At 61.2% G+C, this 26,747-nt stretch overlaps 4 protein-coding genes across 6 annotated transcripts in view; all 4 read left to right on the top strand.

Annotated features, from left to right (window-relative positions):
• Positions 1 to 3,797, top strand: part of LOC140690626 (uncharacterized) — an 8,058-nt gene extending 4,261 nt beyond the window's left edge. The window contains exons 2-3 of one of the 2 annotated variants that reach the window (XM_072952504.1): positions 2,244 to 3,190; positions 3,407 to 3,797. In XM_072952504.1, coding sequence (XP_072808605.1) covers positions 2,244 to 3,190; positions 3,407 to 3,526 — 1,067 coding nt within the window. In that variant the 3' untranslated portion in view covers positions 3,527 to 3,797. Of the gene's footprint in view, positions 1 to 2,243 lie in introns of both variants that reach the window. The other variant, XM_072952503.1, reaches the window with a different exon arrangement.
• LOC140690641 (uncharacterized) lies at positions 3,513 to 11,445 on the top strand. Its single transcript, XM_072952526.1, has 3 exons — positions 3,513 to 3,599; positions 9,892 to 10,838; positions 11,055 to 11,445. The coding sequence occupies exons 1-3, from the start codon at positions 3,530 to 3,532 to the stop codon at positions 11,172 to 11,174; spliced, it is 1,137 nt and encodes a 378-aa protein (XP_072808627.1). The 5' UTR covers positions 3,513 to 3,529; the 3' UTR covers positions 11,175 to 11,445.
• On the top strand, positions 10,913 to 19,106 carry LOC140690629 (uncharacterized). Of its 2 annotated transcripts, XM_072952511.1 has the most exons (3): positions 10,913 to 11,247; positions 17,556 to 18,502; positions 18,719 to 19,106. In XM_072952511.1, the coding sequence occupies exons 1-3, from the start codon at positions 11,178 to 11,180 to the stop codon at positions 18,836 to 18,838; spliced, it is 1,137 nt and encodes a 378-aa protein (XP_072808612.1). In that variant the 5' UTR covers positions 10,913 to 11,177; the 3' UTR covers positions 18,839 to 19,106. The 2 variants fall into 2 exon arrangements, with proteins under 2 accessions (XP_072808612.1, XP_072808611.1); XM_072952510.1 differs by having other exon boundaries at positions 17,556 to 18,838.
• On the top strand, positions 18,719 to 26,747 carry LOC140690639 (uncharacterized). The gene is made up of 3 exons (XM_072952524.1): positions 18,719 to 18,911; positions 25,189 to 26,135; positions 26,352 to 26,747. The coding sequence occupies exons 1-3, from the start codon at positions 18,842 to 18,844 to the stop codon at positions 26,469 to 26,471; spliced, it is 1,137 nt and encodes a 378-aa protein (XP_072808625.1). The 5' UTR covers positions 18,719 to 18,841; the 3' UTR covers positions 26,472 to 26,747.

Below are 26,747 nucleotides of genomic sequence, written 5' to 3'. Positions count from 1 at the left end.
GGTGCAAGCCCAGTCCAGGGCAGGTCCAGGAGTGTACAGGCCCAGGAGTGTGCAGACACCGGAGTGTGCAGAGACAGGAGTGTGCGGCCCACGGCTGTGCATACCCAGCAGTGTGCAGGCCCAGGAGTGTTCAGTCCCTGTAGTGTCTGGAACCAGGGGACGTCAGGCCCCAGAGTGTGCAGGCCCAAGAAAGGGCAGGCCCAAGGGTGTTCAGGCGCAGGAATGGGGAGTCCCATGACCATACCCACCAAGCAGAGGGCAGGCCCAGGCGTGTACATGCCTAGGAGTGTGCCGGCACAGGAGGGAGTACGCTCAGGAGTGTGCAGGCCAAGGAGTGTGCAGACCGGAGTGTGCAGAGACAGGAGAGTGCAGGCCCAGTATTGTACAGGCCTAGGGCTGTGTATTTCAATCCGTGTGTAGCCCCAGGAGTGTGCCGGCACAGATGGGAACAAGCCTAGCTGTGCACAGGCATAAGTGGTAACAGGCCCAGGAGTGTACAAGCCCAGGTTCATGCAGGCCGAGGTGTGCGCAGGTCCAGGAGTGTGTAGGCCCAGGTGTGTGCTGTCCCAGGAGTGTGCGGGCCTAGGAGAACACAGGCTCTGGAGTGTGCAGGCCCAGGAGTGTGGAGGTCCATGAGAGGGCCGGGCGAATTGGAGGCAGGCCCAGGAGAGGGAAGGCCCATGAGTGTGCAGGCCCTGAGTGTGCACTCGAGGGATTGTGCGGGCCCAGGAGAGGGCAGGCCCTGGGTGGTGCAGGCCCAGGAGTGTGTAGGTACAGGAGGGAGGAGGCCCAGGAGTTTGCAGGCAAGGAGTGTGTAAGGATAGATGCGTACAGGCCCTGGAGTGTGCAGGTAAACTAGACATGGCTGATACATGGACAGTGAGTGCAAAGTTAGAAAGCCTCTGGGTTTTCCCTCTTTAGGGAGGGAGAGGGAGGCTCAGCATAGGTCCTTGAGCTTCCGCGAGAAAAGTGGCTCTCAGTCCAGGTCGGCTGCGGGCGCCTCTGGGGTTGTCACACCTGAGGGGCCCTCTGTGGACGGGTCCTGTGTTCTTGGCACTGACGTGGATTTTCCTCCTCCTCTTCCCCAAGGGGCGGTAGAGGCTCGGGGGGCAGCTTCCAGCCGATCACGGCCATCCTGCTGCCCTCATGCACGCTGGCCCTGCACGCCCGGCAGCTGGACGTCAGGCTGCAGCTGGACTACGTCTCCGCCTCGCAGGTAAGAGGAGCCCCGCTGCTTCCCTGGGGGCCGGCAAGGGGGTCCCTCGGGAGGGGTTTCGGTTGGGGGCTCCTGGCTAGACGCCGCAGCCGTGTGAGTGGCACCGTTGGGGTGAAGGAGGCTGGTGCCAGGGACAGGGCAGGCCCAGGAGTGTGCAGGCCCAGGAGTGTGCATGCCCAGGAGTGTGCAGGCATAGGAGGGAGCAGGCCCAGGAGTGTGCAGGCCAAGTAGAGTGCAGGCCCTGAAGTTTGCAGGCCCAGCTGTGTGCAGACAGAGGAGTGTGCAGGCCAAGGAGGGTGCAGGCCCAGGGGTGTACAGGCCCAGGAGTGTGCAGGCCCAGGCGTGTGCAGACTCCGGAGTGTGCAGAGACAGGAGTGTTCAGGCCCAGAATTGTACAGGCCTAGGGCTGTGCAGGCCCAGCAGTGTTCAGGCCCAGGAGTGTGCAAAATCAGGAGTACACAGGCCCAGGTGTGTTCAGGCTCAAGATTGTGCATGTCCTGGAGTGTGCAGGCCCATGAGTGTGCAATCCAGGAGTGTGCAGGCCCAGTAGTGTGCAAGCCAGGGCCAGAGAAGGCCCATGCCAGGGAAGGCCCAGGAGTGTACAGATCCAGGATTGTGTAGGCCCAGGAGTGTGCATGCCCAGGAGTGCCCAGATGAGGGGTTTGAGGCCGTGGTGGGATGTACTTCACGGGCATAAATAGCGTAAAGAGCATAAAACTACATGGTAGTGATGGTCGGACAGCATGGGAATGCACTTAATGTTCCTGAAATGCACAATTTAAAAGGGAAAAAAATCTGTATTTTATTAAAGGAAGTGGAAAATGGAAAAATACAGGATGCCATAAATGATGTAAAACAAATAAACTAAACTAAAGAAAAACAAAACAAAAGCAAATTCAGGGGTAGGGAAGTCAACTTCGGGTAGGGGAGGGGATTTATGGTGGGATTTTGGAGAAGGTGTAGGAGGGTGCAGAGGGGGCAGAGCCCTAGGGGGTGATGATGCCTGAAATGGTTCTCCACTGCCCAGCGGCCCAGGTGCAGGTGCAGGAACTGCAGGCTTCTCAGGAGCAGCAAGATCAGCAGGAGCGGCAGGCTCTTCAGGAGTGGCAAGATCAGCAGGAGCGGCAGGCTCTTCAGGAGCGGCGGGCTCTTCAGGAATGGCAGGCTCTTCAGGAGCTGCAGGCTCTTCAGGAGCGGCTAGATGAGCAGGAATGGCAGGCTCTTCAGGAGCTGCAGGCTCTTCAGGAATGGCAGGCTCTTCAGGAGCTGCAGGCTCCTCAGGAGCGGCTAGATCAGCAGGAATGGCGGGCTCTTCAGGAGCGGCTAGATCAGCAGGAATGGCGGGCTCTTCAGGAGCAGCTAGATCAGCAGGAATGGCGGGCTCTTCAGGAGCAGCTAGATCAGCAGGAGCGTCAGGCTCTTCAGGATCGGTGGGCTCTTCAGGAGCGGCAGGCTCTTCAGGAGTGGCAAGATCAGCAGGAGCGGCAGGCTCTTCAGGAGCTGCAGGCTCTTCAGGAGCGGCTAGATCAGCAGGAACAGCAGGTTCTTCAGGAGTGGCTAGATCAGCAGGAATGGCGGGCTCTTCAGGAGCGGCTAGATCAGCAGGAACGGCAGGCGCTTCAGGAGCGGCGGGCTCTTCAGGAGCGGCGGGCTCTTCAGGAATGGCAGGCTCTTCAGGAGCTGCAGGCTCCTCAGGAGCGGCTAGATCAGCAGGAATGGCGGGCTCTTCAGGAGCAGCTAGATCAGCAGGAGCGTCAGGCTCTTCAGGATCGGTGGGCTCTTCAGGAGCGGCAGGCTCTTCAGGAGCCGTGGGCTCTTCAGGAGCGGCGGGCTCTTCAGGAGCGGCTAGATCAGGAGGAGAGGCAGGCTCTTCAGGAGCTGCAGGTTGTTCAAGAGCGGCAAGATCAGCAGGAGCGGCAGGCTCTTCAGGAGCGGCTAGATGAGCAGGAGCAGCAGGCTCTTCAGGAGCTGCAGGCAAGATCCTGGGGAGAGACCTGGGCGATGTCTGGGCAGGAGGCTGTGGTGGTGGGGAGCCCTTCATACCCAGACTCTTCCGGAGCCTGTGCTGGCCTTCCACAGTGTGGCACACCAGCCCCTCACTTGGGGAGCTGGCATGAGTGTCCTGGTTCCCCGGATCCTGCGGTGTCTGGCTCTGCAATGACAGTGACCGGCAGCCGGCCCGGCCCGCAGGTCTCAGAGCCCTGCCTGGCCAGGACCACTCCTGCTTCTGCCCCACTCGACCGTCTGCTGCCTGATCAGACTGGGACCTTGGTCATCTCAGTCACCCGGGAGGCAAGAGACACACCCTAGGGCATGGGCGCCACCTCGGGCAGCAGGGCCCTGCCCCGGTTCTCCACATCCCAGCCAGCCCGCTTGGACCCAGGTTGGTGACGTGATCGGCCCCCCAGGCCTCTGACCCTTCCTCAGCCTGCTCTTGCTTGAGGCAGGACCCCCCCAACATGACTGCCCCACCGCCACCAGTCAGGAAGGGGCTGTGGGGCCACCCGGGTGGGGTCTGAGTGGTGGCCCGGCCTGGGCGGGCCTGCCCTGGGCCTCCCTGTGTTACCTTTCGGTCCCTCTGGCCAAAAGGCCAGAGGCGCCTGGGGTGAGACCCGACCCACTGTCGGCACTGTTGGCAAAGGCCGTTGCTGCGGGCTTTCCGCGGGCCGCGACCTCGGGATCTTGGGATGCAACAAAACATGTCTGAGCTGAGCTGAGTTCACCAGCCAAGTCAGTTGAGAAGTGTCCTTCTCTACACAGCGGGTGCCTGGTGACCTGGGTCCCAAGTTCTGTTGGGCTCTGTTGCCAGGGAAGTGAGGTCACTTCCTGGGGTCCCCTTCCCCAAGCTTCCTCCTTACACAAAGCTCCCCAAGGGCCTTTTTGGGCTGTTGATGGCTCACTTCCCACCCCATGCCATGTCCACCCAGTGACACCAACTCGGCCCCTCCTATAGCCCTGGGGAGGCCTGGATGCAGCCAGGGTCACAGCTCTGATGACACAGCTGGCTTCAGACCCGGCTCCCCCGCCAGCAGTGCTGTCACCCTGGACAAGCCACCTGCTTCTCAGGGTCTCCCCAATCCCCCATCGGCGCAGTGGGGATCATCTGGACCCGGCTTCCTAGGAGAGCCATCATGTCTCTAGAACCACAAACACCTACTGCACCTGTCACCTCTGTGGGCTGGCATCACAGGGAGCTCATGCACAGACTCAGCAAAGGAAGGGCCCCACAGAGGGCTGGTGTGCAGGCCCAGGTGTGTGCAGGCACACGTAGGAGCAGGCCCAGTAGTGTGCAGGCCCAAGAGTGTGCAGGGGTAGGAGTGTGCAGACAGAGGAGTGCGCAGGACAAGGAGGGTGCAGGCCCAGGAGTGTGCAGGCCCTGGAGAGGACAATCCCTGGAACGTGCAGGCCCAGGACTGTGCAGACCAAGCAGTGTGCACCCCCAGGAGTGTGCAGGGCCAGGAGTGTGCAGGCACATGTGGGAGCAGCCCCAGTAGTGTGCAGACCCAGGAGTGTGCAGGCCGTGGAGTGTGCAGGCAAAGGAGGGTGCAGGCCCAGTCCAGGGCAGGTCCAGGAGTGTTCAGGCCCAGGAGTGTGCAGACACCGGAGTGTGCAGAGACAGGAGTGTGCAGGCCCAGGGCTGTGCAGACCCAGCAGTGTGCAGGCCCAGGAGTGTGCAGTCCCTGTACTGTGCAGAACCAGGGGACGTCAGGCCCCAGAGTGTGCAGGCCCAAGAAAGGGCAGGTCCAAGGGTGTTCAGGCGCAGGAATGGGGAGTCCCAGGACCGTGCCCACCAAGCAGAGGGCAGGCCCAGGCGTGTGCATGCCCAGGAGTGTGCAGGCACAGGAGGCAGCAGACCGAGGAGTGTGCAGACCCAGGTGTGTGCAGGCACAAGTGGGAGCAGTGCCAGTAGTGTGCAGGCCCAGAGTGTGCAGGTGCAGGATAGGGCCGGCCGAATTGGGGGCAGGCCCAGGAATTGGAAGGCGCAGGAGTGTGCAGGGCCAGAAGTGTGCTGTCCCAAGAGTGTGCAGTGCCAATAGTGTTCAGGCCCAGGAGTGTTCAGGACCAGGAGTTTGTAGGCCGAGGAGTATGTAGTCACAGGAGGGAGCAGGTACAGGAGTGTGGAAGCCCAGGAGTGTACAGGCCAATGTTCGTGCAGGCCCAGGTGTGCACAGGTCCAGGAGAGTGCATGCCCTGGTGTGTGCAGTCCCAGGAGTCTGCAGGCCCTGGGTTGTGCAGGCCCAGGAGTGTGTAGGTACAGGAGGGAGGAGGCCCAGGAGTTTGCAGGCAAGGAGTGTGTAAGGATAGATGCGTACAGGCCCTGGAGTGTGCAGGCCCTTGAGTGTGCACACGAGGGATTGTGCGAGCCCAGGAGAGGGCAGGCCCAGCAGTGTGCAGGCCCAGGAGTGTGCAGACACAGGAGGGATCAGTCACAGGAGTGTGCAGGTCCAGGAGTGTACAGGCCCAGGTGTGTTTAGGCCCAACATTGTGCAGGTCCAGGAGTGTGCAGGCCCAGGAGTGTGCAGACAGAGGAGTGTGCAGGCCAAGGAGGGTGCAGGCCCAGGCCAGGGAAGGCCCAGGAGTGTGCAGGAGCAGGAGTGTGCAGACACTGGAGTGTGCAGAGACAGGAGTGTGCAGGCCCAGGAGTGTGCCGGCACAGGTGGGAACAGGGCTAGGAGTGTGCAGGCATAGATGGGAGCAGGCCCAGGAGTGTACAAGCCCAGGTTTATGCAGGTCCAAGTGTGCGCAGGTCCAGGAGTGTGAAGGCCCAGGTGTCTGCTGTCCCAGGAGTGTGCAGGTCCTGAAGTTTGCAGGCCCAGGAGTGTACAAGCCCAGGTTCATGCAGGCCCGAGTGTTCGCAGGTCCAGGAGTATGAAGGCCCAGGTGTCTGCTGTCCCAGGAGTGTGCAGGTCCTGAAGATTGCAGGCCCAGGAGTGTGCAGACAAAGGTGTGTGCAGGCCAAGGAGGGTGTAGGTCCTGGAGTGTACAGGCCCAGGAGTGTGCAGGCCAAGGCGTGTGCAGACTCCGCAGTGTGCAGAGACAGGATTGTGCAGGCCCAAGATTGTACAGGCCTTGGGCTGTGCAGCCCAGCAGTGTTCAGGCCCAGGAGTGTGCAAAATCAGGATTATACAGGCCCAGGTGTGTTCAGGCTAAACATTGTGCATGTCTTGGAGTGTGCAGGCCTATGAGTGTGCAATCCAGGTGTGTGCGGGCCCAACAGTGTGCAAGCCTAGGCCAGAGAAGGCCCATGCAGGGAAGGCCCAGGAGTGTACAGATCCAGGAGTGTGCAGGCCCAGGAGTGTGCATGCCCAGGAGTGTGCAGGCACAGGAGGGAGCAGGCCGAGGAGTGTGCAGTGCCAGGTGTGTGCAGGCACAAGTGGGAGCAGGCCCAGTAGTGTGAAGGCCCAAGAATGTGCAGGTCCTGGAGAGGGCCGGCCGAATAGGGGGCAGGCCCAGGAGAGGGAAGGCCCAGGAGTTTGCAGGCTCTGGAATGTGCACACGAGGATTTGTGCGGACCCAGGAGAGGGCAGGCCCAGGAGTGAGCAGACAGAGGAGTGTACAGGCCCAGGAGTGTGCAGGACCAGGAGTGTGCAGACACTGGAGTGTGCAGAGACAGGAGTGTGCAGTCCTAGGATTGTGACGGCACAGGAGGGACAGGCGAAGAAGTGTGTCGGCATAGGTGGGAGCAGGCCCAGTAGTGTGCAGGCACAGGTGGTAGTAGGCTAATGAGTGTGAAAGCCAAGGAGTGTGCAGACACCGGAGTGTGCAGAGACAGGGGAGTTCATATCCTGGAGTCTACAGGCCGAGGAGTGTGCAGGCCCAGGTGTGTGCAGGCACAAGTGGGAGCAGGCCCAGTAGTGTGAAGGCCCAAGGATGTACAGGTCCAGAAGAGGGCCGGCCGAATTTGGGGCAGGCCCAGGAGAGGGAAGTCCCAGGAGTGTGCAGGACCTGGAGTGTGCAGACACAGGAGGGATCAGTCACAGGTGTGTGCAGGTCCAGGGGTATACAGGCCCAGGTGTGTGCAGGCCCAACATTTTGTAGGTCCAGGAGAGGGCAGGCCCAGGAGTGTGCAGACAGTGGAGTGTGCAGGAAAAGGAATACGCAGGCCCAGGCCAGGGCAGGCCCAGGAGTGTACAGGCCCATGTGTGTGCAGGCCCTGGAGTTTGCAGGCCAAGGAGTGTGCAGGCCCAGGAGTGTGCAGACAGAGGAGTGCACAGGACAAGGAAGGTGCAGGCCAAGGAATGTGCAGACCCTGGAGAGGACAATCCCTGGAATGTGCAGGCCCAGGAGTGTGCAGACCAAGCAGTGTGCACCCCCAGGAGTGTGCAGGGCAAGGAGTGTGCAGGCCCAGGAGTGTGCAGGCACAAGTGGGAGCAGCCCCAGTAGTGTGCAGACCCAGGAGTGTGCAGGCCTTGGAGTGTGCAGGCCCAGGAGGGTGCAAGCCCAGTCCAGGGCAGGTCCAGGAGTGTACAGGCCCAGGAGTGTGCAGACACCGGAGTGTGCAGAGACAGGAGTGTGCGGCCCACGGCTGTGCATACCCAGCAGTGTGCAGGCCCAGGAGTGTTCAGTCCCTGTAGTGTCTGGAACCAGGGGACGTCAGGCCCCAGAGTGTGCAGGCCCAAGAAAGGGCAGGCCCAAGGGTGTTCAGGCGCAGGAATGGGGAGTCCCATGACCATACCCACCAAGCAGAGGGCAGGCCCAGGCGTGTACATGCCTAGGAGTGTGCCGGCACAGGAGGGAGTACGCTCAGGAGTGTGCAGGCCAAGGAGTGTGCAGACCGGAGTGTGCAGAGACAGGAGAGTGCAGGCCCAGTATTGTACAGGCCTAGGGCTGTGTATTTCAATCCGTGTGTAGCCCCAGGAGTGTGCCGGCACAGATGGGAACAAGCCTAGCTGTGCACAGGCATAAGTGGTAACAGGCCCAGGAGTGTACAAGCCCAGGTTCATGCAGGCCGAGGTGTGCGCAGGTCCAGGAGTGTGTAGGCCCAGGTGTGTGCTGTCCCAGGAGTGTGCGGGCCTAGGAGAACACAGGCTCTGGAGTGTGCAGGCCCAGGAGTGTGGAGGTCCATGAGAGGGCCGGGCGAATTGGAGGCAGGCCCAGGAGAGGGAAGGCCCATGAGTGTGCAGGCCCTGAGTGTGCACTCGAGGGATTGTGCGGGCCCAGGAGAGGGCAGGCCCTGGGTGGTGCAGGCCCAGGAGTGTGTAGGTACAGGAGGGAGGAGGCCCAGGAGTTTGCAGGCAAGGAGTGTGTAAGGATAGATGCGTACAGGCCCTGGAGTGTGCAGGTAAACTAGACATGGCTGATACATGGACAGTGAGTGCAAAGTTAGAAAGCCTCTGGGTTTTCCCTCTTTAGGGAGGGAGAGGGAGGCTCAGCATAGGTCCTTGAGCTTCCGCGAGAAAAGTGGCTCTCAGTCCAGGTCGGCTGCGGGCGCCTCTGGGGTTGTCACACCTGAGGGGCCCTCTGTGGACGGGTCCTGTGTTCTTGGCACTGACGTGGATTTTCCTCCTCCTCTTCCCCAAGGGGCGGTAGAGGCTCGGGGGGCAGCTTCCAGCCGATCACGGCCATCCTGCTGCCCTCATGCACGCTGGCCCTGCACGCCCGGCAGCTGGACGTCAGGCTGCAGCTGGACTACGTCTCCGCCTCGCAGGTAAGAGGAGCCCCGCTGCTTCCCTGGGGGCCGGCAAGGGGGTCCCTCGGGAGGGGTTTCGGTTGGGGGCTCCTGGCTAGACGCCACAGCCGTGTGAGTGGCACCGTTGGGGTGAAGGAGGCTGGTGTCAGGGACAGGGCAGGCCCAGGAGTGTGCAGGCCCAGGAGTGTGCATGCCCAGGAGTGTGCAGGCATAGGAGGGAGCAGGCCCAGTAGTGTGCAGGCCAAGTAGAGTGCAGGCCCTGAAGTTTGCAGGCCCAGCTGTGTGCAGACAGAGGAGTGTGCAGGCCAAGGAGGGTGCAGGCCCAGGGGTGTACAGGCCCAGGAGTGTGCAGGCCCAGGCGTGTGCAGACTCCGGAGTGTGCAGAGACAGGAGTGTTCAGGCCCAGAATTGTACAGGCCTAGGGCTGTGCAGGCCCAGCAGTGTTCAGGCCCAGGAGTGTGCAAAATCAGGAGTACACAGGCCCAGGTGTGTTCAGGCTCAAGATTGTGCATGTCCTGGAGTGTGCAGGCCCATGAGTGTGCAATCCAGGAGTGTGCAGGCCCAGTAGTGTGCAAGCCAGGGCCAGAGAAGGCCCATGCCAGGGAAGGCCCAGGAGTGTACAGATCCAGGATTGTGTAGGCCCAGGAGTGTGCATGCCCAGGAGTGCCCAGATGAGGGGTTTGAGGCCGTGGTGGGATGTACTTCACGGGCATAAATAGCGTAAAGAGCATAAAACTACATGGTAGTGATGGTCGGACAGCATGGGAATGCACTTAATGTTCCTGAAATGCACAATTTAAAAGGGAAAAAAATCTGTATTTTATTAAAGGAAGTGGAAAATGGAAAAATACAGGATGCCATAAATGATGTAAAACAAATAAACTAAACTAAAGAAAAACAAAACAAAAGCAAATTCAGGGGTAGGGAAGTCAACTTCGGGTAGGGGAGGGGATTTATGGTGGGATTTTGGAGAAGGTGTAGGAGGGTGCAGAGGGGGCAGAGCCCTAGGGGGTGATGATGCCTGAAATGGTTCTCCACTGCCCAGCGGCCCAGGTGCAGGTGCAGGAACTGCAGGCTTCTCAGGAGCAGCAAGATCAGCAGGAGCGGCAGGCTCTTCAGGAGTGGCAAGATCAGCAGGAGCGGCAGGCTCTTCAGGAGCGGCGGGCTCTTCAGGAATGGCAGGCTCTTCAGGAGCTGCAGGCTCTTCAGGAGCGGCTAGATGAGCAGGAATGGCAGGCTCTTCAGGAGCTGCAGGCTCTTCAGGAATGGCAGGCTCTTCAGGAGCTGCAGGCTCCTCAGGAGCGGCTAGATCAGCAGGAATGGCGGGCTCTTCAGGAGCGGCTAGATCAGCAGGAATGGCGGGCTCTTCAGGAGCAGCTAGATCAGCAGGAATGGCGGGCTCTTCAGGAGCAGCTAGATCAGCAGGAGCGTCAGGCTCTTCAGGATCGGTGGGCTCTTCAGGAGCGGCAGGCTCTTCAGGAGTGGCAAGATCAGCAGGAGCGGCAGGCTCTTCAGGAGCTGCAGGCTCTTCAGGAGCGGCTAGATCAGCAGGAACAGCAGGTTCTTCAGGAGTGGCTAGATCAGCAGGAATGGCGGGCTCTTCAGGAGCGGCTAGATCAGCAGGAACGGCAGGCGCTTCAGGAGCGGCGGGCTCTTCAGGAGCGGCGGGCTCTTCAGGAATGGCAGGCTCTTCAGGAGCTGCAGGCTCCTCAGGAGCGGCTAGATCAGCAGGAATGGCGGGCTCTTCAGGAGCAGCTAGATCAGCAGGAGCGTCAGGCTCTTCAGGATCGGTGGGCTCTTCAGGAGCGGCAGGCTCTTCAGGAGCCGTGGGCTCTTCAGGAGCGGCGGGCTCTTCAGGAGCGGCTAGATCAGGAGGAGAGGCAGGCTCTTCAGGAGCTGCAGGTTGTTCAAGAGCGGCAAGATCAGCAGGAGCGGCAGGCTCTTCAGGAGCGGCTAGATGAGCAGGAGCAGCAGGCTCTTCAGGAGCTGCAGGCAAGATCCTGGGGAGAGACCTGGGCGATGTCTGGGCAGGAGGCTGTGGTGGTGGGGAGCCCTTCATACCCAGACTCTTCCGGAGCCTGTGCTGGCCTTCCACAGTGTGGCACACCAGCCCCTCACTTGGGGAGCTGGCATGAGTGTCCTGGTTCCCCGGATCCTGCGGTGTCTGGCTCTGCAATGACAGTGACCGGCAGCCGGCCCGGCCCGCAGGTCTCAGAGCCCTGCCTGGCCAGGACCACTCCTGCTTCTGCCCCACTCGACCGTCTGCTGCCTGATCAGACTGGGACCTTGGTCATCTCAGTCACCCGGGAGGCAAGAGACACACCCTAGGGCATGGGCGCCACCTCGGGCAGCAGGGCCCTGCCCCGGTTCTCCACATCCCAGCCAGCCCGCTTGGACCCAGGTTGGTGACGTGATCGGCCCCCCAGGCCTCTGACCCTTCCTCAGCCTGCTCTTGCTTGAGGCAGGACCCCCCCAACATGACTGCCCCACCGCCACCAGTCAGGAAGGGGCTGTGGGGCCACCCGGGTGGGGTCTGAGTGGTGGCCCGGCCTGGGCGGGCCTGCCCTGGGCCTCCCTGTGTTACCTTTCGGTCCCTCTGGCCAAAAGGCCAGAGGCGCCTGGGGTGAGACCCGACCCACTGTCGGCACTGTTGGCAAAGGCCGTTGCTGCGGGCTTTCCGGGGGCCGCGACCTCGGGATCTTGGGATGCAACAAAACATGTCTGAGCTGAGCTGAGTTCACCAGCCAAGTCAGTTGAGAAGTGTCCTTCTCTACACAGCGGGTGCCTGGTGACCTGGGTCCCAAGTTCTGTTGGGCTCTGTTGCCAGGGAAGTGAGGTCACTTCCTGGGGTCCCCTTCCCCAAGCTTCCTCCTTACACAAAGCTCCCCAAGGGCCTTTTTGGGCTGTTGATGGCTCACTTCCCACCCCATGCCATGTCCACCCAGTGACACCAACTCGGCCCCTCCTATAGCCCTGGGGAGGCCTGGATGCAGCCAGGGTCACAGCTCTGATGACACAGCTGGCTTCAGACCCGGCTCCCCCGCCAGCAGTGCTGTCACCCTGGACAAGCCACCTGCTTCTCAGGGTCTCCCCAATCCCCCATCGGCGCAGTGGGGATCATCTGGACCCGGCTTCCTAGGAGAGCCATCATGTCTCTAGAACCACAAACACCTACTGCACCTGTCACCTCTGTGGGCTGGCATCACAGGGAGCTCATGCACAGACTCAGCAAAGGAAGGGCCCCACAGAGGGCTGGTGTGCAGGCCCAGGTGTGTGCAGGCACACGTAGGAGCAGGCCCAGTAGTGTGCAGGCCCAAGAGTGTGCAGGGGTAGGAGTGTGCAGACAGAGGAGTGCGCAGGACAAGGAGGGTGCAGGCCCAGGAGTGTGCAGGCCCTGGAGAGGACAATCCCTGGAACGTGCAGGCCCAGGACTGTGCAGACCAAGCAGTGTGCACCCCCAGGAGTGTGCAGGGCCAGGAGTGTGCAGGCACATGTGGGAGCAGCCCCAGTAGTGTGCAGACACAGGAGTGTGCAGGCCGTGGAGTGTGCAGGCAAAGGAGGGTGCAGGCCCAGTCCAGGGCAGGTCCAGGAGTGTTCAGGCCCAGGAGTGTGCAGACACCGGAGTGTGCAGAGACAGGAGTGTGCAGGCCCAGGGCTGTGCAGACCCAGCAGTGTGCAGGCCCAGGAGTGTGCAGTCCCTGTACTGTGCAGAACCAGGGGACGTCAGGCCCCAGAGTGTGCAGGCCCAAGAAAGGGCAGGTCCAAGGGTGTTCAGGCGCAGGAATGGGGAGTCCCAGGACCGTGCCCACCAAGCAGAGGGCAGGCCCAGGCGTGTGCATGCCCAGGAGTGTGCAGGCACAGGAGGCAGCAGACCGAGGAGTGTGCAGACCCAGGTGTGTGCAGGCACAAGTGGGAGCAGTCCCAGTAGTGTGCAGGCCCAGAGTGTGCAGGTGCCGGATAGGGCCGGCCGAATTGGGGGCAGGCCCAGGAATTGGAAGGCGCAGGAGTGTGCAGGGCCAGAAGTGTGCTGTCCCAAGAGTGTGCAGTGCCAATAGTGTTCAGGCCCAGGAGTGTTCAGGACCAGGAGTTTGTAGGCCGAGGAGTATGTAGTCACAGGAGGGAGCAGGTACAGGAGTGTGGAAGCCCAGGAGTGTACAGGCCAATGTTCGTGCAGGCCCAGGTGTGCACAGGTCCAGGAGAGTGCATGCCCTGGTGTGTGCAGTCCCAGGAGTCTGCAGGCCCTGGGTTGTGCAGGCCCAGGAGTGTGTAGGTACAGGAGGGAGGAGGCCCAGGAGTTTGCAGGCAAGGAGTGTGTAAGGATAGATGCGTACAGGCCCTGGAGTGTGCAGGCCCTTGAGTGTGCACACGAGGGATTGTGCGAGCCCAGGAGAGGGCAGGCCCAGCAGTGTGCAGGCCCAGGAGTGTGCAGACACAGGAGGGATCAGTCACAGGAGTGTGCAGGTCCAGGAGTGTACAGGCCCAGGTGTGTTTAGGCCCAACATTGTGCAGGTCCAGGAGTGTGCAGGCCCAGGAGTGTGCAGACAGAGGAGTGTGCAGGCCAAGGAGGGTGCAGGCCCAGGCCAGGGAAGGCCCAGGAGTGTACAGGTCCAGGAGTGTGCAGGAGCAGGAGTGTGCAGACACTGGAGTGTGCAGAGACAGGAGTGTGCAGGCCCAGGAGTGTGCCGGCACAGGTGGGAACAGGGCTAGGAGTGTGCAGGCATAGATGGGAGCAGGCCCAGGAGTGTACAAGCCCAGGTTTATGCAGGTCCAAGTGTGCGCAGGTCCAGGAGTGTGAAGGCCCAGGTGTCTGCTGTCCCAGGAGTGTGCAGGTCCTGAAGTTTGCAGGCCCAGGAGTGTACAAGCCCAGGTTCATGCAGGCCCGAGTGTTCGCAGGTCCAGGAGTATGAAGGCCCAGGTGTCTGCTGTCCCAGGAGTGTGCAGGTCCTGAAGATTGCAGGCCCAGGAGTGTGCAGACAAAGGTGTGTGCAGGCCAAGGAGGGTGTAGGTCCTGGAGTGTACAGGCCCAGGAGTGTGCAGGCCAAGGCGTGTGCAGACTCCGCAGTGTGCAGAGACAGGATTGTGCAGGCCCAAGATTGTACAGGCCTTGGGCTGTGCAGCCCAGCAGTGTTCAGGCCCAGGAGTGTGCAAAATCAGGATTATACAGGCCCAGGTGTGTTCAGGCTAAACATTGTGCATGTCTTGGAGTGTGCAGGCCTATGAGTGTGCAATCCAGGTGTGTGCGGGCCCAACAGTGTGCAAGCCTAGGCCAGAGAAGGCCCATGCAGGGAAGGCCCAGGAGTGTACAGATCCAGGAGTGTGCAGGCCCAGGAGTGTGCATGCCCAGGAGTGTGCAGGCACAGGAGGGAGCAGGCCGAGGAGTGTGCAGTGCCAGGTGTGTGCAGGCACAAGTGGGAGCAGGCCCAGTAGTGTGAAGGCCCAAGAATGTGCAGGTCCTGGAGAGGGCCGGCCGAATAGGGGGCAGGCCCAGGAGAGGGAAGGCCCAGGAGTTTGCAGGCTCTGGAATGTGCACACGAGGATTTGTGCGGACCCAGGAGAGGGCAGGCCCAGGAGTGAGCAGACAGAGGAGTGTACAGGCCCAGGAGTGTGCAGGACCAGGAGTGTGCAGACACTGGAGTGTGCAGAGACAGGAGTGTGCAGTCCTAGGATTGTGACGGCACAGGAGGGACAGGCGAAGAAGTGTGTCGGCATAGGTGGGAGCAGGCCCAGTAGTGTGCAGGCACAGGTGGTAGTAGGCTAATGAGTGTGAAAGCCAAGGAGTGTGCAGACACCGGAGTGTGCAGAGACAGGGGAGTTCATATCCTGGAGTCTACAGGCCGAGGAGTGTGCAGGCCCAGGTGTGTGCAGGCACAAGTGGGAGCAGGCCCAGTAGTGTGAAGGCCCAAGGATGTACAGGTCCAGAAGAGGGCCGGCCGAATTTGGGGCAGGCCCAGGAGAGGGAAGTCCCAGGAGTGTGCAGGACCTGGAGTGTGCAGACACAGGAGGGATCAGTCACAGGTGTGTGCAGGTCCAGGGGTATACAGGCCCAGGTGTGTGCAGGCCCAACATTTTGTAGGTCCAGGAGAGGGCAGGCCCAGGAGTGTGCAGACAGTGGAGTGTGCAGGAAAAGGAATACGCAGGCCCAGGCCAGGGCAGGCCCAGGAGTGTACAGGCCCATGTGTGTGCAGGCCCTGGAGTTTGCAGGCCAAGGAGTGTGCAGGCCCAGGAGTGTGCAGACAGAGGAGTGCACAGGACAAGGAAGGTGCAGGCCAAGGAATGTGCAGACCCTGGAGAGGACAATCCCTGGAATGTGCAGGCCCAGGAGTGTGCAGACCAAGCAGTGTGCACCCCCAGGAGTGTGCAGGGCAAGGAGTGTGCAGGCCCAGGAGTGTGCAGGCACAAGTGGGAGCAGCCCCAGTAGTGTGCAGACCCAGGAGTGTGCAGGCCTTGGAGTGTGCAGGCCCAGGAGGGTGCAAGCCCAGTCCAGGGCAGGTCCAGGAGTGTACAGGCCCAGGAGTGTGCAGACACCGGAGTGTGCAGAGACAGGAGTGTGCGGCCCACGGCTGTGCATACCCAGCAGTGTGCAGGCCCAGGAGTGTTCAGTCCCTGTAGTGTCTGGAACCAGGGGACGTCAGGCCCCAGAGTGTGCAGGCCCAAGAAAGGGCAGGCCCAAGGGTGTTCAGGCGCAGGAATGGGGAGTCCCATGACCATACCCACCAAGCAGAGGGCAGGCCCAGGCGTGTACATGCCTAGGAGTGTGCCGGCACAGGAGGGAGTACGCTCAGGAGTGTGCAGGCCAAGGAGTGTGCAGACCGGAGTGTGCAGAGACAGGAGAGTGCAGGCCCAGTATTGTACAGGCCTAGGGCTGTGTATTTCAATCCGTGTGTAGCCCCAGGAGTGTGCCGGCACAGATGGGAACAAGCCTAGCTGTGCACAGGCATAAGTGGTAACAGGCCCAGGAGTGTACAAGCCCAGGTTCATGCAGGCCGAGGTGTGCGCAGGTCCAGGAGTGTGTAGGCCCAGGTGTGTGCTGTCCCAGGAGTGTGCGGGCCTAGGAGAACACAGGCTCTGGAGTGTGCAGGCCCAGGAGTGTGGAGGTCCATGAGAGGGCCGGGCGAATTGGAGGCAGGCCCAGGAGAGGGAAGGCCCATGAGTGTGCAGGCCCTGAGTGTGCACTCGAGGGATTGTGCGGGCCCAGGAGAGGGCAGGCCCTGGGTGGTGCAGGCCCAGGAGTGTGTAGGTACAGGAGGGAGGAGGCCCAGGAGTTTGCAGGCAAGGAGTGTGTAAGGATAGATGCGTACAGGCCCTGGAGTGTGCAGGTAAACTAGACATGGCTGATACATGGACAGTGAGTGCAAAGTTAGAAAGCCTCTGGGTTTTCCCTCTTTAGGGAGGGAGAGGGAGGCTCAGCATAGGTCCTTGAGCTTCCGCGAGAAAAGTGGCTCTCAGTCCAGGTCGGCTGCGGGCGCCTCTGGGGTTGTCACACCTGAGGGGCCCTCTGTGGACGGGTCCTGTGTTCTTGGCACTGACGTGGATTTTCCTCCTCCTCTTCCCCAAGGGGCGGTAGAGGCTCGGGGGGCAGCTTCCAGCCGATCACGGCCATCCTGCTGCCCTCATGCACGCTGGCCCTGCACGCCCGGCAGCTGGACGTCAGGCTGCAGCTGGACTACGTCTCCGCCTCGCAGGTAAGAGGAGCCCCGCTGCTTCCCTGGGGGCCGGCAAGGGGGTCCCTCGGGAGGGGTTTCGGTTGGGGGCTCCTGGCTAGACGCCGCAGCCGTGTGAGTGGCACCGTTGGGGTGAAGGAGGCTGGTGCCAGGGACAGGGCAGGCCCAGGAGTGTGCAGGCCCAGGAGTGTGCATGCCCAGGAGTGTGCAGGCATAGGAGGGAGCAGGCCCAGGAGTGTGCAGGCCAAGTAGAGTGCAGGCCCTGAAGTTTGCAGGCCCAGCTGTGTGCAGACAGAGGAGTGTGCAGGCCAAGGAGGGTGCAGGCCCAGGGGTGTACAGGCCCAGGAGTGTGCAGGCCCAGGCGTGTGCAGACTCCGGAGTGTGCAGAGACAGGAGTGTTCAGGCCCAGAATTGTACAGGCCTAGGGCTGTGCAGGCCCAGCAGTGTTCAGGCCCAGGAGTGTGCAAAATCAGGAGTACACAGGCCCAGGTGTGTTCAGGCTCAAGATTGTGCATGTCCTGGAGTGTGCAGGCCCATGAGTGTGCAATCCAGGAGTGTGCAGGCCCAGTAGTGTGCAAGCCAGGGCCAGAGAAGGCCCATGCCAGGGAAGGCCCAGGAGTGTACAGATCCAGGATTGTGTAGGCCCAGGAGTGTGCATGCCCAGGAGTGCCCAGATGAGGGGTTTGAGGCCGTGGTGGGATGTACTTCACGGGCATAAATAGCGTAAAGAGCATAAAACTACATGGTAGTGATGGTCGGACAGCATGGGAATGCACTTAATGTTCCTGAAATGCACAATTTAAAAGGGAAAAAAATCTGTATTTTATTAAAGGAAGTGGAAAATGGAAAAATACAGGATGCCATAAATGATGTAAAACAAATAAACTAAACTAAAGAAAAACAAAACAAAAGCAAATTCAGGGGTAGGGAAGTCAACTTCGGGTAGGGGAGGGGATTTATGGTGGGATTTTGGAGAAGGTGTAGGAGGGTGCAGAGGGGGCAGAGCCCTAGGGGGTGATGATGCCTGAAATGGTTCTCCACTGCCCAGCGGCCCAGGTGCAGGTGCAGGAACTGCAGGCTTCTCAGGAGCAGCAAGATCAGCAGGAGCGGCAGGCTCTTCAGGAGTGGCAAGATCAGCAGGAGCGGCAGGCTCTTCAGGAGCGGCGGGCTCTTCAGGAATGGCAGGCTCTTCAGGAGCTGCAGGCTCTTCAGGAGCGGCTAGATGAGCAGGAATGGCAGGCTCTTCAGGAGCTGCAGGCTCTTCAGGAATGGCAGGCTCTTCAGGAGCTGCAGGCTCCTCAGGAGCGGCTAGATCAGCAGGAATGGCGGGCTCTTCAGGAGCGGCTAGATCAGCAGGAATGGCGGGCTCTTCAGGAGCAGCTAGATCAGCAGGAATGGCGGGCTCTTCAGGAGCAGCTAGATCAGCAGGAGCGTCAGGCTCTTCAGGATCGGTGGGCTCTTCAGGAGCGGCAGGCTCTTCAGGAGTGGCAAGATCAGCAGGAGCGGCAGGCTCTTCAGGAGCTGCAGGCTCTTCAGGAGCGGCTAGATCAGCAGGAACAGCAGGTTCTTCAGGAGTGGCTAGATCAGCAGGAATGGCGGGCTCTTCAGGAGCGGCTAGATCAGCAGGAACGGCAGGCGCTTCAGGAGCGGCGGGCTCTTCAGGAGCGGCGGGCTCTTCAGGAATGGCAGGCTCTTCAGGAGCTGCAGGCTCCTCAGGAGCGGCTAGATCAGCAGGAATGGCGGGCTCTTCAGGAGCAGCTAGATCAGCAGGAGCGTCAGGCTCTTCAGGATCGGTGGGCTCTTCAGGAGCGGCAGGCTCTTCAGGAGCCGTGGGCTCTTCAGGAGCGGCGGGCTCTTCAGGAGCGGCTAGATCAGGAGGAGAGGCAGGCTCTTCAGGAGCTGCAGGTTGTTCAAGAGCGGCAAGATCAGCAGGAGCGGCAGGCTCTTCAGGAGCGGCTAGATGAGCAGGAGCAGCAGGCTCTTCAGGAGCTGCAGGCAAGATCCTGGGGAGAGACCTGGGCGATGTCTGGGCAGGAGGCTGTGGTGGTGGGGAGCCCTTCATACCCAGACTCTTCCGGAGCCTGTGCTGGCCTTCCACAGTGTGGCACACCAGCCCCTCACTTGGGGAGCTGGCATGAGTGTCCTGGTTCCCCGGATCCTGCGGTGTCTGGCTCTGCAATGACAGTGACCGGCAGCCGGCCCGGCCCGCAGGTCTCAGAGCCCTGCCTGGCCAGGACCACTCCTGCTTCTGCCCCACTCGACCGTCTGCTGCCTGATCAGACTGGGACCTTGGTCATCTCAGTCACCCGGGAGGCAAGAGACACACCCTAGGGCATGGGCGCCACCTCGGGCAGCAGGGCCCTGCCCCGGTTCTCCACATCCCAGCCAGCCCGCTTGGACCCAGGTTGGTGACGTGATCGGCCCCCCAGGCCTCTGACCCTTCCTCAGCCTGCTCTTGCTTGAGGCAGGACCCCCCCAACATGACTGCCCCACCGCCACCAGTCAGGAAGGGGCTGTGGGGCCACCCGGGTGGGGTCTGAGTGGTGGCCCGGCCTGGGCGGGCCTGCCCTGGGCCTCCCTGTGTTACCTTTCGGTCCCTCTGGCCAAAAGGCCAGAGGCGCCTGGGGTGAGACCCGACCCACTGTCGGCACTGTTGGCAAAGGCCGTTGCTGCGGGCTTTCCGCGGGCCGCGACCTCGGGATCTTGGGATGCAACAAAACATGTCTGAGCTGAGCTGAGTTCACCAGCCAAGTCAGTTGAGAAGTGTCCTTCTCTACACAGCGGGTGCCTGGTGACCTGGGTCCCAAGTTCTGTTGGGCTCTGTTGCCAGGGAAGTGAGGTCACTTCCTGGGGTCCCCTTCCCCAAGCTTCCTCCTTACACAAAGCTCCCCAAGGGCCTTTTTGGGCTGTTGATGGCTCACTTCCCACCCCATGCCATGTCCACCCAGTGACACCAACTCGGCCCCTCCTATAGCCCTGGGGAGGCCTGGATGCAGCCAGGGTCACAGCTCTGATGACACAGCTGGCTTCAGACCCGGCTCCCCCGCCAGCAGTGCTGTCACCCTGGACAAGCCACCTGCTTCTCAGGGTCTCCCCAATCCCCCATCGGCGCAGTGGGGATCATCTGGACCCGGCTTCCTAGGAGAGCCATCATGTCTCTAGAACCACAAACACCTACTGCACCTGTCACCTCTGTGGGCTGGCATCACAGGGAGCTCATGCACAGACTCAGCAAAGGAAGGGCCCCACAGAGGGCTGGTGTGCAGGCCCAGGTGTGTGCAGGCACACGTAGGAGCAGGCCCAGTAGTGTGCAGGCCCAAGAGTGTGCAGGGGTAGGAGTGTGCAGACAGAGGAGTGCGCAGGACAAGGAGGGTGCAGGCCCAGGAGTGTGCAGGCCCTGGAGAGGACAATCCCTGGAACGTGCAGGCCCAGGACTGTGCAGACCAAGCAGTGTGCACCCCCAGGAGTGTGCAGGGCCAGGAGTGTGCAGGCACATGTGGGAGCAGCCCCAGTAGTGTGCAGACCCAGGAGTGTGCAGGCCGTGGAGTGTGCAGGCAAAGGAGGGTGCAGGCCCAGTCCAGGGCAGGTCCAGGAGTGTTCAGGCCCAGGAGTGTGCAGACGCCGGAGTGTGCAGAGACAGGAGTGTGCAGGCCCAGGGCTGTGCAGACCCAGCAGTGTGCAGGCCCAGGAGTGTGCAGTCCCTGTACTGTGCAGAACCAGGGGACGTCAGGCCCCAGAGTGTGCAGGCCCAAGAAAGGGCAGGTCCAAGGGTGTTCAGGCGCAGGAATGGGGAGTCCCAGGACCGTGCCCACCAAGCAGAGGGCAGGCCCAGGCGTGTGCATGCCCAGGAGTGTGCAGGCACAGGAGGCAGCAGACCGAGGAGTGTGCAGACCCAGGTGTGTGCAGGCACAAGTGGGAGCAGTCCCAGTAGTGTGCAGGCCCAGAGTGTGCAGGTGCAGGATAGGGCCGGCCGAATTGGGGGCAGGCCCAGGAATTGGAAGGCGCAGGAGTGTGCAGGGCCAGAAGTGTGCTGTCCCAAGAGTGTGCAGTGCCAATAGTGTTCAGGCCCAGGAGTGTTCAGGACCAGGAGTTTGTAGGCCGAGGAGTATGTAGTCACAGGAGGGAGCAGGTACAGGAGTGTGGAAGCCCAGGAGTGTACAGGCCAATGTTCGTGCAGGCCCAGGTGTGCACAGGTCCAGGAGAGTGCATGCCCTGGTGTGTGCAGTCCCAGGAGTCTGCAGGCCCTGGGTTGTGCAGGCCCAGGAGTGTGTAGGTACAGGAGGGAGGAGGCCCAGGAGTTTGCAGGCAAGGAGTGTGTAAGGATAGATGCGTACAGGCCCTGGAGTGTGCAGGCCCTTGAGTGTGCACACGAGGGATTGTGCGAGCCCAGGAGAGGGCAGGCCCAGCAGTGTGCAGGCCCAGGAGTGTGCAGACACAGGAGGGATCAGTCACAGGAGTGTGCAGGTCCAGGAGTGTACAGGCCCAGGTGTGTTTAGGCCCAACATTGTGCAGGTCCAGGAGTGTGCAGGCCCAGGAGTGTGCAGACAGAGGAGTGTGCAGGCCAAGGAGGGTGCAGGCCCAGGCCAGGGAAGGCCCAGGAGTGTGCAGGAGCAGGAGTGTGCAGACACTGGAGTGTGCAGAGACAGGAGTGTGCAGGCCCAGGAGTGTGCCGGCACAGGTGGGAACAGGGCTAGGAGTGTGCAGGCATAGATGGGAGCAGGCCCAGGAGTGTACAAGCCCAGGTTTATGCAGGTCCAAGTGTGCGCAGGTCCAGGAGTGTGAAGGCCCAGGTGTCTGCTGTCCCAGGAGTGTGCAGGTCCTGAAGTTTGCAGGCCCAGGAGTGTACAAGCCCAGGTTCATGCAGGCCCGAGTGTTCGCAGGTCCAGGAGTATGAAGGCCCAGGTGTCTGCTGTCCCAGGAGTGTGCAGGTCCTGAAGATTGCAGGCCCAGGAGTGTGCAGACAAAGGTGTGTGCAGGCCAAGGAGGGTGTAGGTCCTGGAGTGTACAGGCCCAGGAGTGTGCAGGCCAAGGCGTGTGCAGACTCCGCAGTGTGCAGAGACAGGATTGTGCAGGCCCAAGATTGTACAGGCCTTGGGCTGTGCAGCCCAGCAGTGTTCAGGCCCAGGAGTGTGCAAAATCAGGATTATACAGGCCCAGGTGTGTTCAGGCTAAACATTGTGCATGTCTTGGAGTGTGCAGGCCTATGAGTGTGCAATCCAGGTGTGTGCGGGCCCAACAGTGTGCAAGCCTAGGCCAGAGAAGGCCCATGCAGGGAAGGCCCAGGAGTGTACAGATCCAGGAGTGTGCAGGCCCAGGAGTGTGCATGCCCAGGAGTGTGCAGGCACAGGAGGGAGCAGGCCGAGGAGTGTGCAGTGCCAGGTGTGTGCAGGCACAAGTGGGAGCAGGCCCAGTAGTGTGAAGGCCCAAGAATGTGCAGGTCCTGGAGAGGGCCGGCCGAATAGGGGGCAGGCCCAGGAGAGGGAAGGCCCAGGAGTTTGCAGGCTCTGGAATGTGCACACGAGGATTTGTGCGGACCCAGGAGAGGGCAGGCCCAGGAGTGAGCAGACAGAGGAGTGTACAGGCCCAGGAGTGTGCAGGACCAGGAGTGTGCAGACACTGGAGTGTGCAGAGACAGGAGTGTGCAGTCCTAGGATTGTGACGGCACAGGAGGGACAGGCGAAGAAGTGTGTCGGCATAGGTGGGAGCAGGCCCAGTAGTGTGCAGGCACAGGTGGTAGTAGGCTAATGAGTGTGAAAGCCAAGGAGTGTGCAGACACCGGAGTGTGCAGAGACAGGGGAGTTCATATCCTGGAGTCTACAGGCCGAGGAGTGTGCAGGCCCAGGTGTGTGCAGGCACAAGTGGGAGCAGGCCCAGTAGTGTGAAGGCCCAAGGATGTACAGGTCCAGAAGAGGGCCGGCCGAATTTGGGGCAGGCCCAGGAGAGGGAAGTCCCAGGAGTGTGCAGGACCTGGAGTGTGCAGACACAGGAGGGATCAGTCACAGGTGTGTGCAGGTCCAGGGGTATACAGGCCCAGGTGTGTGCAGGCCCAACATTTTGTAGGTCCAGGAGAGGGCAGGCCCAGGAGTGTGCAGACAGTGGAGTGTGCAGGAAAAGGAATACGCAGGCCCAGGCCAGGGCAGGCCCAGGAGTGTACAGGCCCATGTGTGTGCAGGCCCTGGAGTTTGCAGGCCAAGGAGTGTGCAGGCCCAGGAGTGTGCAGACAGAGGAGTGCACAGGACAAGGAAGGTGCAGGCCAAGGAATGTGCAGACCCTGGAGAGGACAATCCCTGGAATGTGCAGGCCCAGGAGTGTGCAGACCAAGCAGTGTGCACCCCCAGGAGTGTGCAGGGCAAGGAGTGTGCAGGCCCAGGAGTGTGCAGGCACAAGTGGGAGCAGCCCCAGTAGTGTGCAGACCCAGGAGTGTGCAGGCCTTGGAGTGTGCAGGCCCAGGAGGGTGCAAGCCCAGTCCAGGGCAGGTCCAGGAGTGTACAGGCCCAGGAGTGTGCAGACACCGGAGTGTGCAGCCCCAGTAGTGTGCATACCCAGCAGTGTGCAGGCCCAGGAGTGTTCAGTCCCTGTAGTGTCTGGAACCAGGGGACGTCAGGCCCCAGAGTGTGCAGGCCCAAGAAAGGGCAGGCCCAAGGGTGTTCAGGCGCAGGAATGGGGAGTCCCATGACCATACCCACCAAGCAGAGGGCAGGCCCAGGCGTGTACATGCCTAGGAGTGTGCCGGCACAGGAGGGAGTACGCTCAGGAGTGTGCAGGCCAAGGAGTGTGCAGACCGGAGTGTGCAGAGACAGGAGAGTGCAGGCCCAGTATTGTACAGGCCTAGGGCTGTGTATTTCAATCCGTGTGTAGCCCCAGGAGTGTGCCGGCACAGATGGGAACAAGCCTAGCTGTGCACAGGCATAAGTGGTAACAGGCCCAGGAGTGTACAAGCCCAGGTTCATGCAGGCCGAGGTGTGCGCAGGTCCAGGAGTGTGTAGGCCCAGGTGTGTGCTGTCCCAGGAGTGTGCGGGCCTAGGAGAACACAGGCTCTGGAGTGTGCAGGCCCAGGAGTGTGGAGGTCCATGAGAGGGCCGGGCGAATTGGAGGCAGGCCCAGGAGAGGGAAGGCCCATGAGTGTGCAGGCCCTGAGTGTGCACTCGAGGGATTGTGCGGGCCCAGGAGAGGGCAGGCCCTGGGTGGTGCAGGCCCAGGAGTGTGTAGGTACAGGAGGGAGGAGGCCCAGGAGTTTGCAGGCAAGGAGTGTGTAAGGATAGATGCGTACAGGCCCTGGAGTGTGCAGGTAAACTAGACATGGCTGATACATGGACAGTGAGTGCAAAGTTAGAAAGCCTCTGGGTTTTCCCTCTTTAGGGAGGGAGAGGGAGGCTCAGCATAGGTCCTTGAGCTTCCGCGAGAAAAGTGGCTCTCAGTCCAGGTCGGCTGCGGGCGCCTCTGGGGTTGTCACACCTGAGGGGCCCTCTGTGGACGGGTCCTGTGTTCTTGGCACTGACGTGGATTTTCCTCCTCCTCTTCCCCAAGGGGCGGTAGAGGCTCGGGGGGCAGCTTCCAGCCGATCACGGCCATCCTGCTGCCCTCATGCACGCTGGCCCTGCACGCCCGGCAGCTGGACGTCAGGCTGCAGCTGGACTACGTCTCCGCCTCGCAGGTAAGAGGAGCCCCGCTGCTTCCCTGGGGGCCGGCAAGGGGGTCCCTCGGGAGGGGTTTCGGTTGGGGGCTCCTGGCTAGACGCCGCAGCCGTGTGAGTGGCACCATTGGGGTGAAGGAGGCTGGTGTCAGGGACAGGGCAGGCCCAGGAGTGTGCAGGCCCAGGAGTGTGCATGCCCAGGAGTGTGCAGGCATAGGAGGGAGCAGGCCCAGTAGTGTGCAGGCCAAGTAGAGTGCAGGCCCTGAAGTTTGCAGGCCCAGCTGTGTGCAGACAGAGGAGTGTGCAGGCCAAGGAGGGTGCAGGCCCAGGGGTGTACAGGCCCAGGAGTGTGCAGGCCCAGGCGTGTGCAGACTCCGGAGTGTGCAGAGACAGGAGTGTTCAGGCCCAGAATTGTACAGGCCTAGGGCTGTGCAGGCCCAGCAGTGTTCAGGCCCAGGAGTGTGCAAAATCAGGAGTACACAGGCCCAGGTGTGTTCAGGCTCAAGATTGTGCATGTCCTGGAGTGTGCAGGCCCATGAGTGTGCAATCCAGGAGTGTGCAGGCCCAGTAGTGTGCAAGCCAGGGCCAGAGAAGGCCCATGCCAGGGAAGGCCCAGGAGTGTACAGATCCAGGATTGTGTAGGCCCAGGAGTGTGCATGCCCATGAGTGCCCAGATGAGGGGTTTGAGGCCGTGGTGGGATGTACTTCACGGGCATAAATAGCGTAAAGAGCATAAAACTACATGGTAGTGATGGTCGGACAGCATGGGAATGCACTTAATGTTCCTGAAATGCACAATTTAAAAGGGAAAAAAATCTGTATTTTATTAAAGGAAGTGGAAAATGGAAAAATACAGGATGCCATAAATGATGTAAAACAAATAAACTAAACTAAAGAAAAACAAAACAAAAGCAAATTCAGGGGTAGGGAAGTCAACTTCGGGTAGGGGAGGGGATTTATGGTGGGATTTTGGAGAAGGTGTAGGAGGGTGCAGAGGGGGCAGAGCCCTAGGGGGTGATGATGCCTGAAATGGTTCTCCACTGCCCAGCGGCCCAGGTGCAGGTGCAGGAACTGCAGGCTTCTCAGGAGCAGCAAGATCAGCAGGAGCGGCAGGCTCTTCAGGAGTGGCAAGATCAGCAGGAGCGGCAGGCTCTTCAGGAGCGGCGGGCTCTTCAGGAATGGCAGGCTCTTCAGGAGCTGCAGGCTCTTCAGGAGCGGCTAGATGAGCAGGAATGGCAGGCTCTTCAGGAGCTGCAGGCTCTTCAGGAATGGCAGGCTCTTCAGGAGCTGCAGGCTCCTCAGGAGCGGCTAGATCAGCAGGAATGGCGGGCTCTTCAGGAGCGGCTAGATCAGCAGGAATGGCGGGCTCTTCAGGAGCAGCTAGATCAGCAGGAATGGCGGGCTCTTCAGGAGCAGCTAGATCAGCAGGAGCGTCAGGCTCTTCAGGATCGGTGGGCTCTTCAGGAGCGGCAGGCTCTTCAGGAGTGGCAAGATCAGCAGGAGCGGCAGGCTCTTCAGGAGCTGCAGGCTCTTCAGGAGCGGCTAGATCAGCAGGAACAGCAGGTTCTTCAGGAGTGGCTAGATCAGCAGGAATGGCGGGCTCTTCAGGAGCGGCTAGATCAGCAGGAACGGCAGGCGCTTCAGGAGCGGCGGGCTCTTCAGGAGCGGCGGGCTCTTCAGGAATGGCAGGCTCTTCAGGAGCTGCAGGCTCCTCAGGAGCGGCTAGATCAGCAGGAATGGCGGGCTCTTCAGGAGCAGCTAGATCAGCAGGAGCGTCAGGCTCTTCAGGATCGGTGGGCTCTTCAGGAGCGGCAGGCTCTTCAGGAGCCGTGGGCTCTTCAGGAGCGGCGGGCTCTTCAGGAGCGGCTAGATCAGGAGGAGAGGCAGGCTCTTCAGGAGCTGCAGGTTGTTCAAGAGCGGCAAGATCAGCAGGAGCGGCAGGCTCTTCAGGAGCGGCTAGATGAGCAGGAGCAGCAGGCTCTTCAGGAGCTGCAGGCAAGATCCTGGGGAGAGACCTGGGCGATGTCTGGGCAGGAGGCTGTGGTGGTGGGGAGCCCTTCATACCCAGACTCTTCCGGAGCCTGTGCTGGCCTTCCACAGTGTGGCACACCAGCCCCTCACTTGGGGAGCTGGCATGAGTGTCCTGGTTCCCCGGATCCTGCGGTGTCTGGCTCTGCAATGACAGTGACCGGCAGCCGGCCCGGCCCGCAGGTCTCAGAGCCCTGCCTGGCCAGGACCACTCCTGCTTCTGCCCCACTCGACCGTCTGCTGCCTGATCAGACTGGGACCTTGGTCATCTCAGTCACCCGGGAGGCAAGAGACACACCCTAGGGCATGGGCGCCACCTCGGGCAGCAGGGCCCTGCCCCGGTTCTCCACATCCCAGCCAGCCCGCTTGGACCCAGGTTGGTGACGTGATCGGCCCCCCAGGCCTCTGACCCTTCCTCAGCCTGCTCTTGCTTGAGGCAGGACCCCCCCAACATGACTGCCCCACCGCCACCAGTCAGGAAGGGGCTGTGGGGCCACCCGGGTGGGGTCTGAGTGGTGGCCCGGCCTGGGCGGGCCTGCCCTGGGCCTCCCTGTGTTACCTTTCGGTCCCTCTGGCCAA

This window comes from Vicugna pacos, chromosome 31 (assembly GCF_048564905.1).
Source record: "Vicugna pacos chromosome 31, VicPac4, whole genome shotgun sequence".
NCBI lineage: Eukaryota > Metazoa > Chordata > Mammalia > Artiodactyla > Camelidae > Vicugna > Vicugna pacos.
Note: the sequence above shows the minus strand (reverse complement) of the source record. Positions and strands in the feature narration are given on the sequence as shown.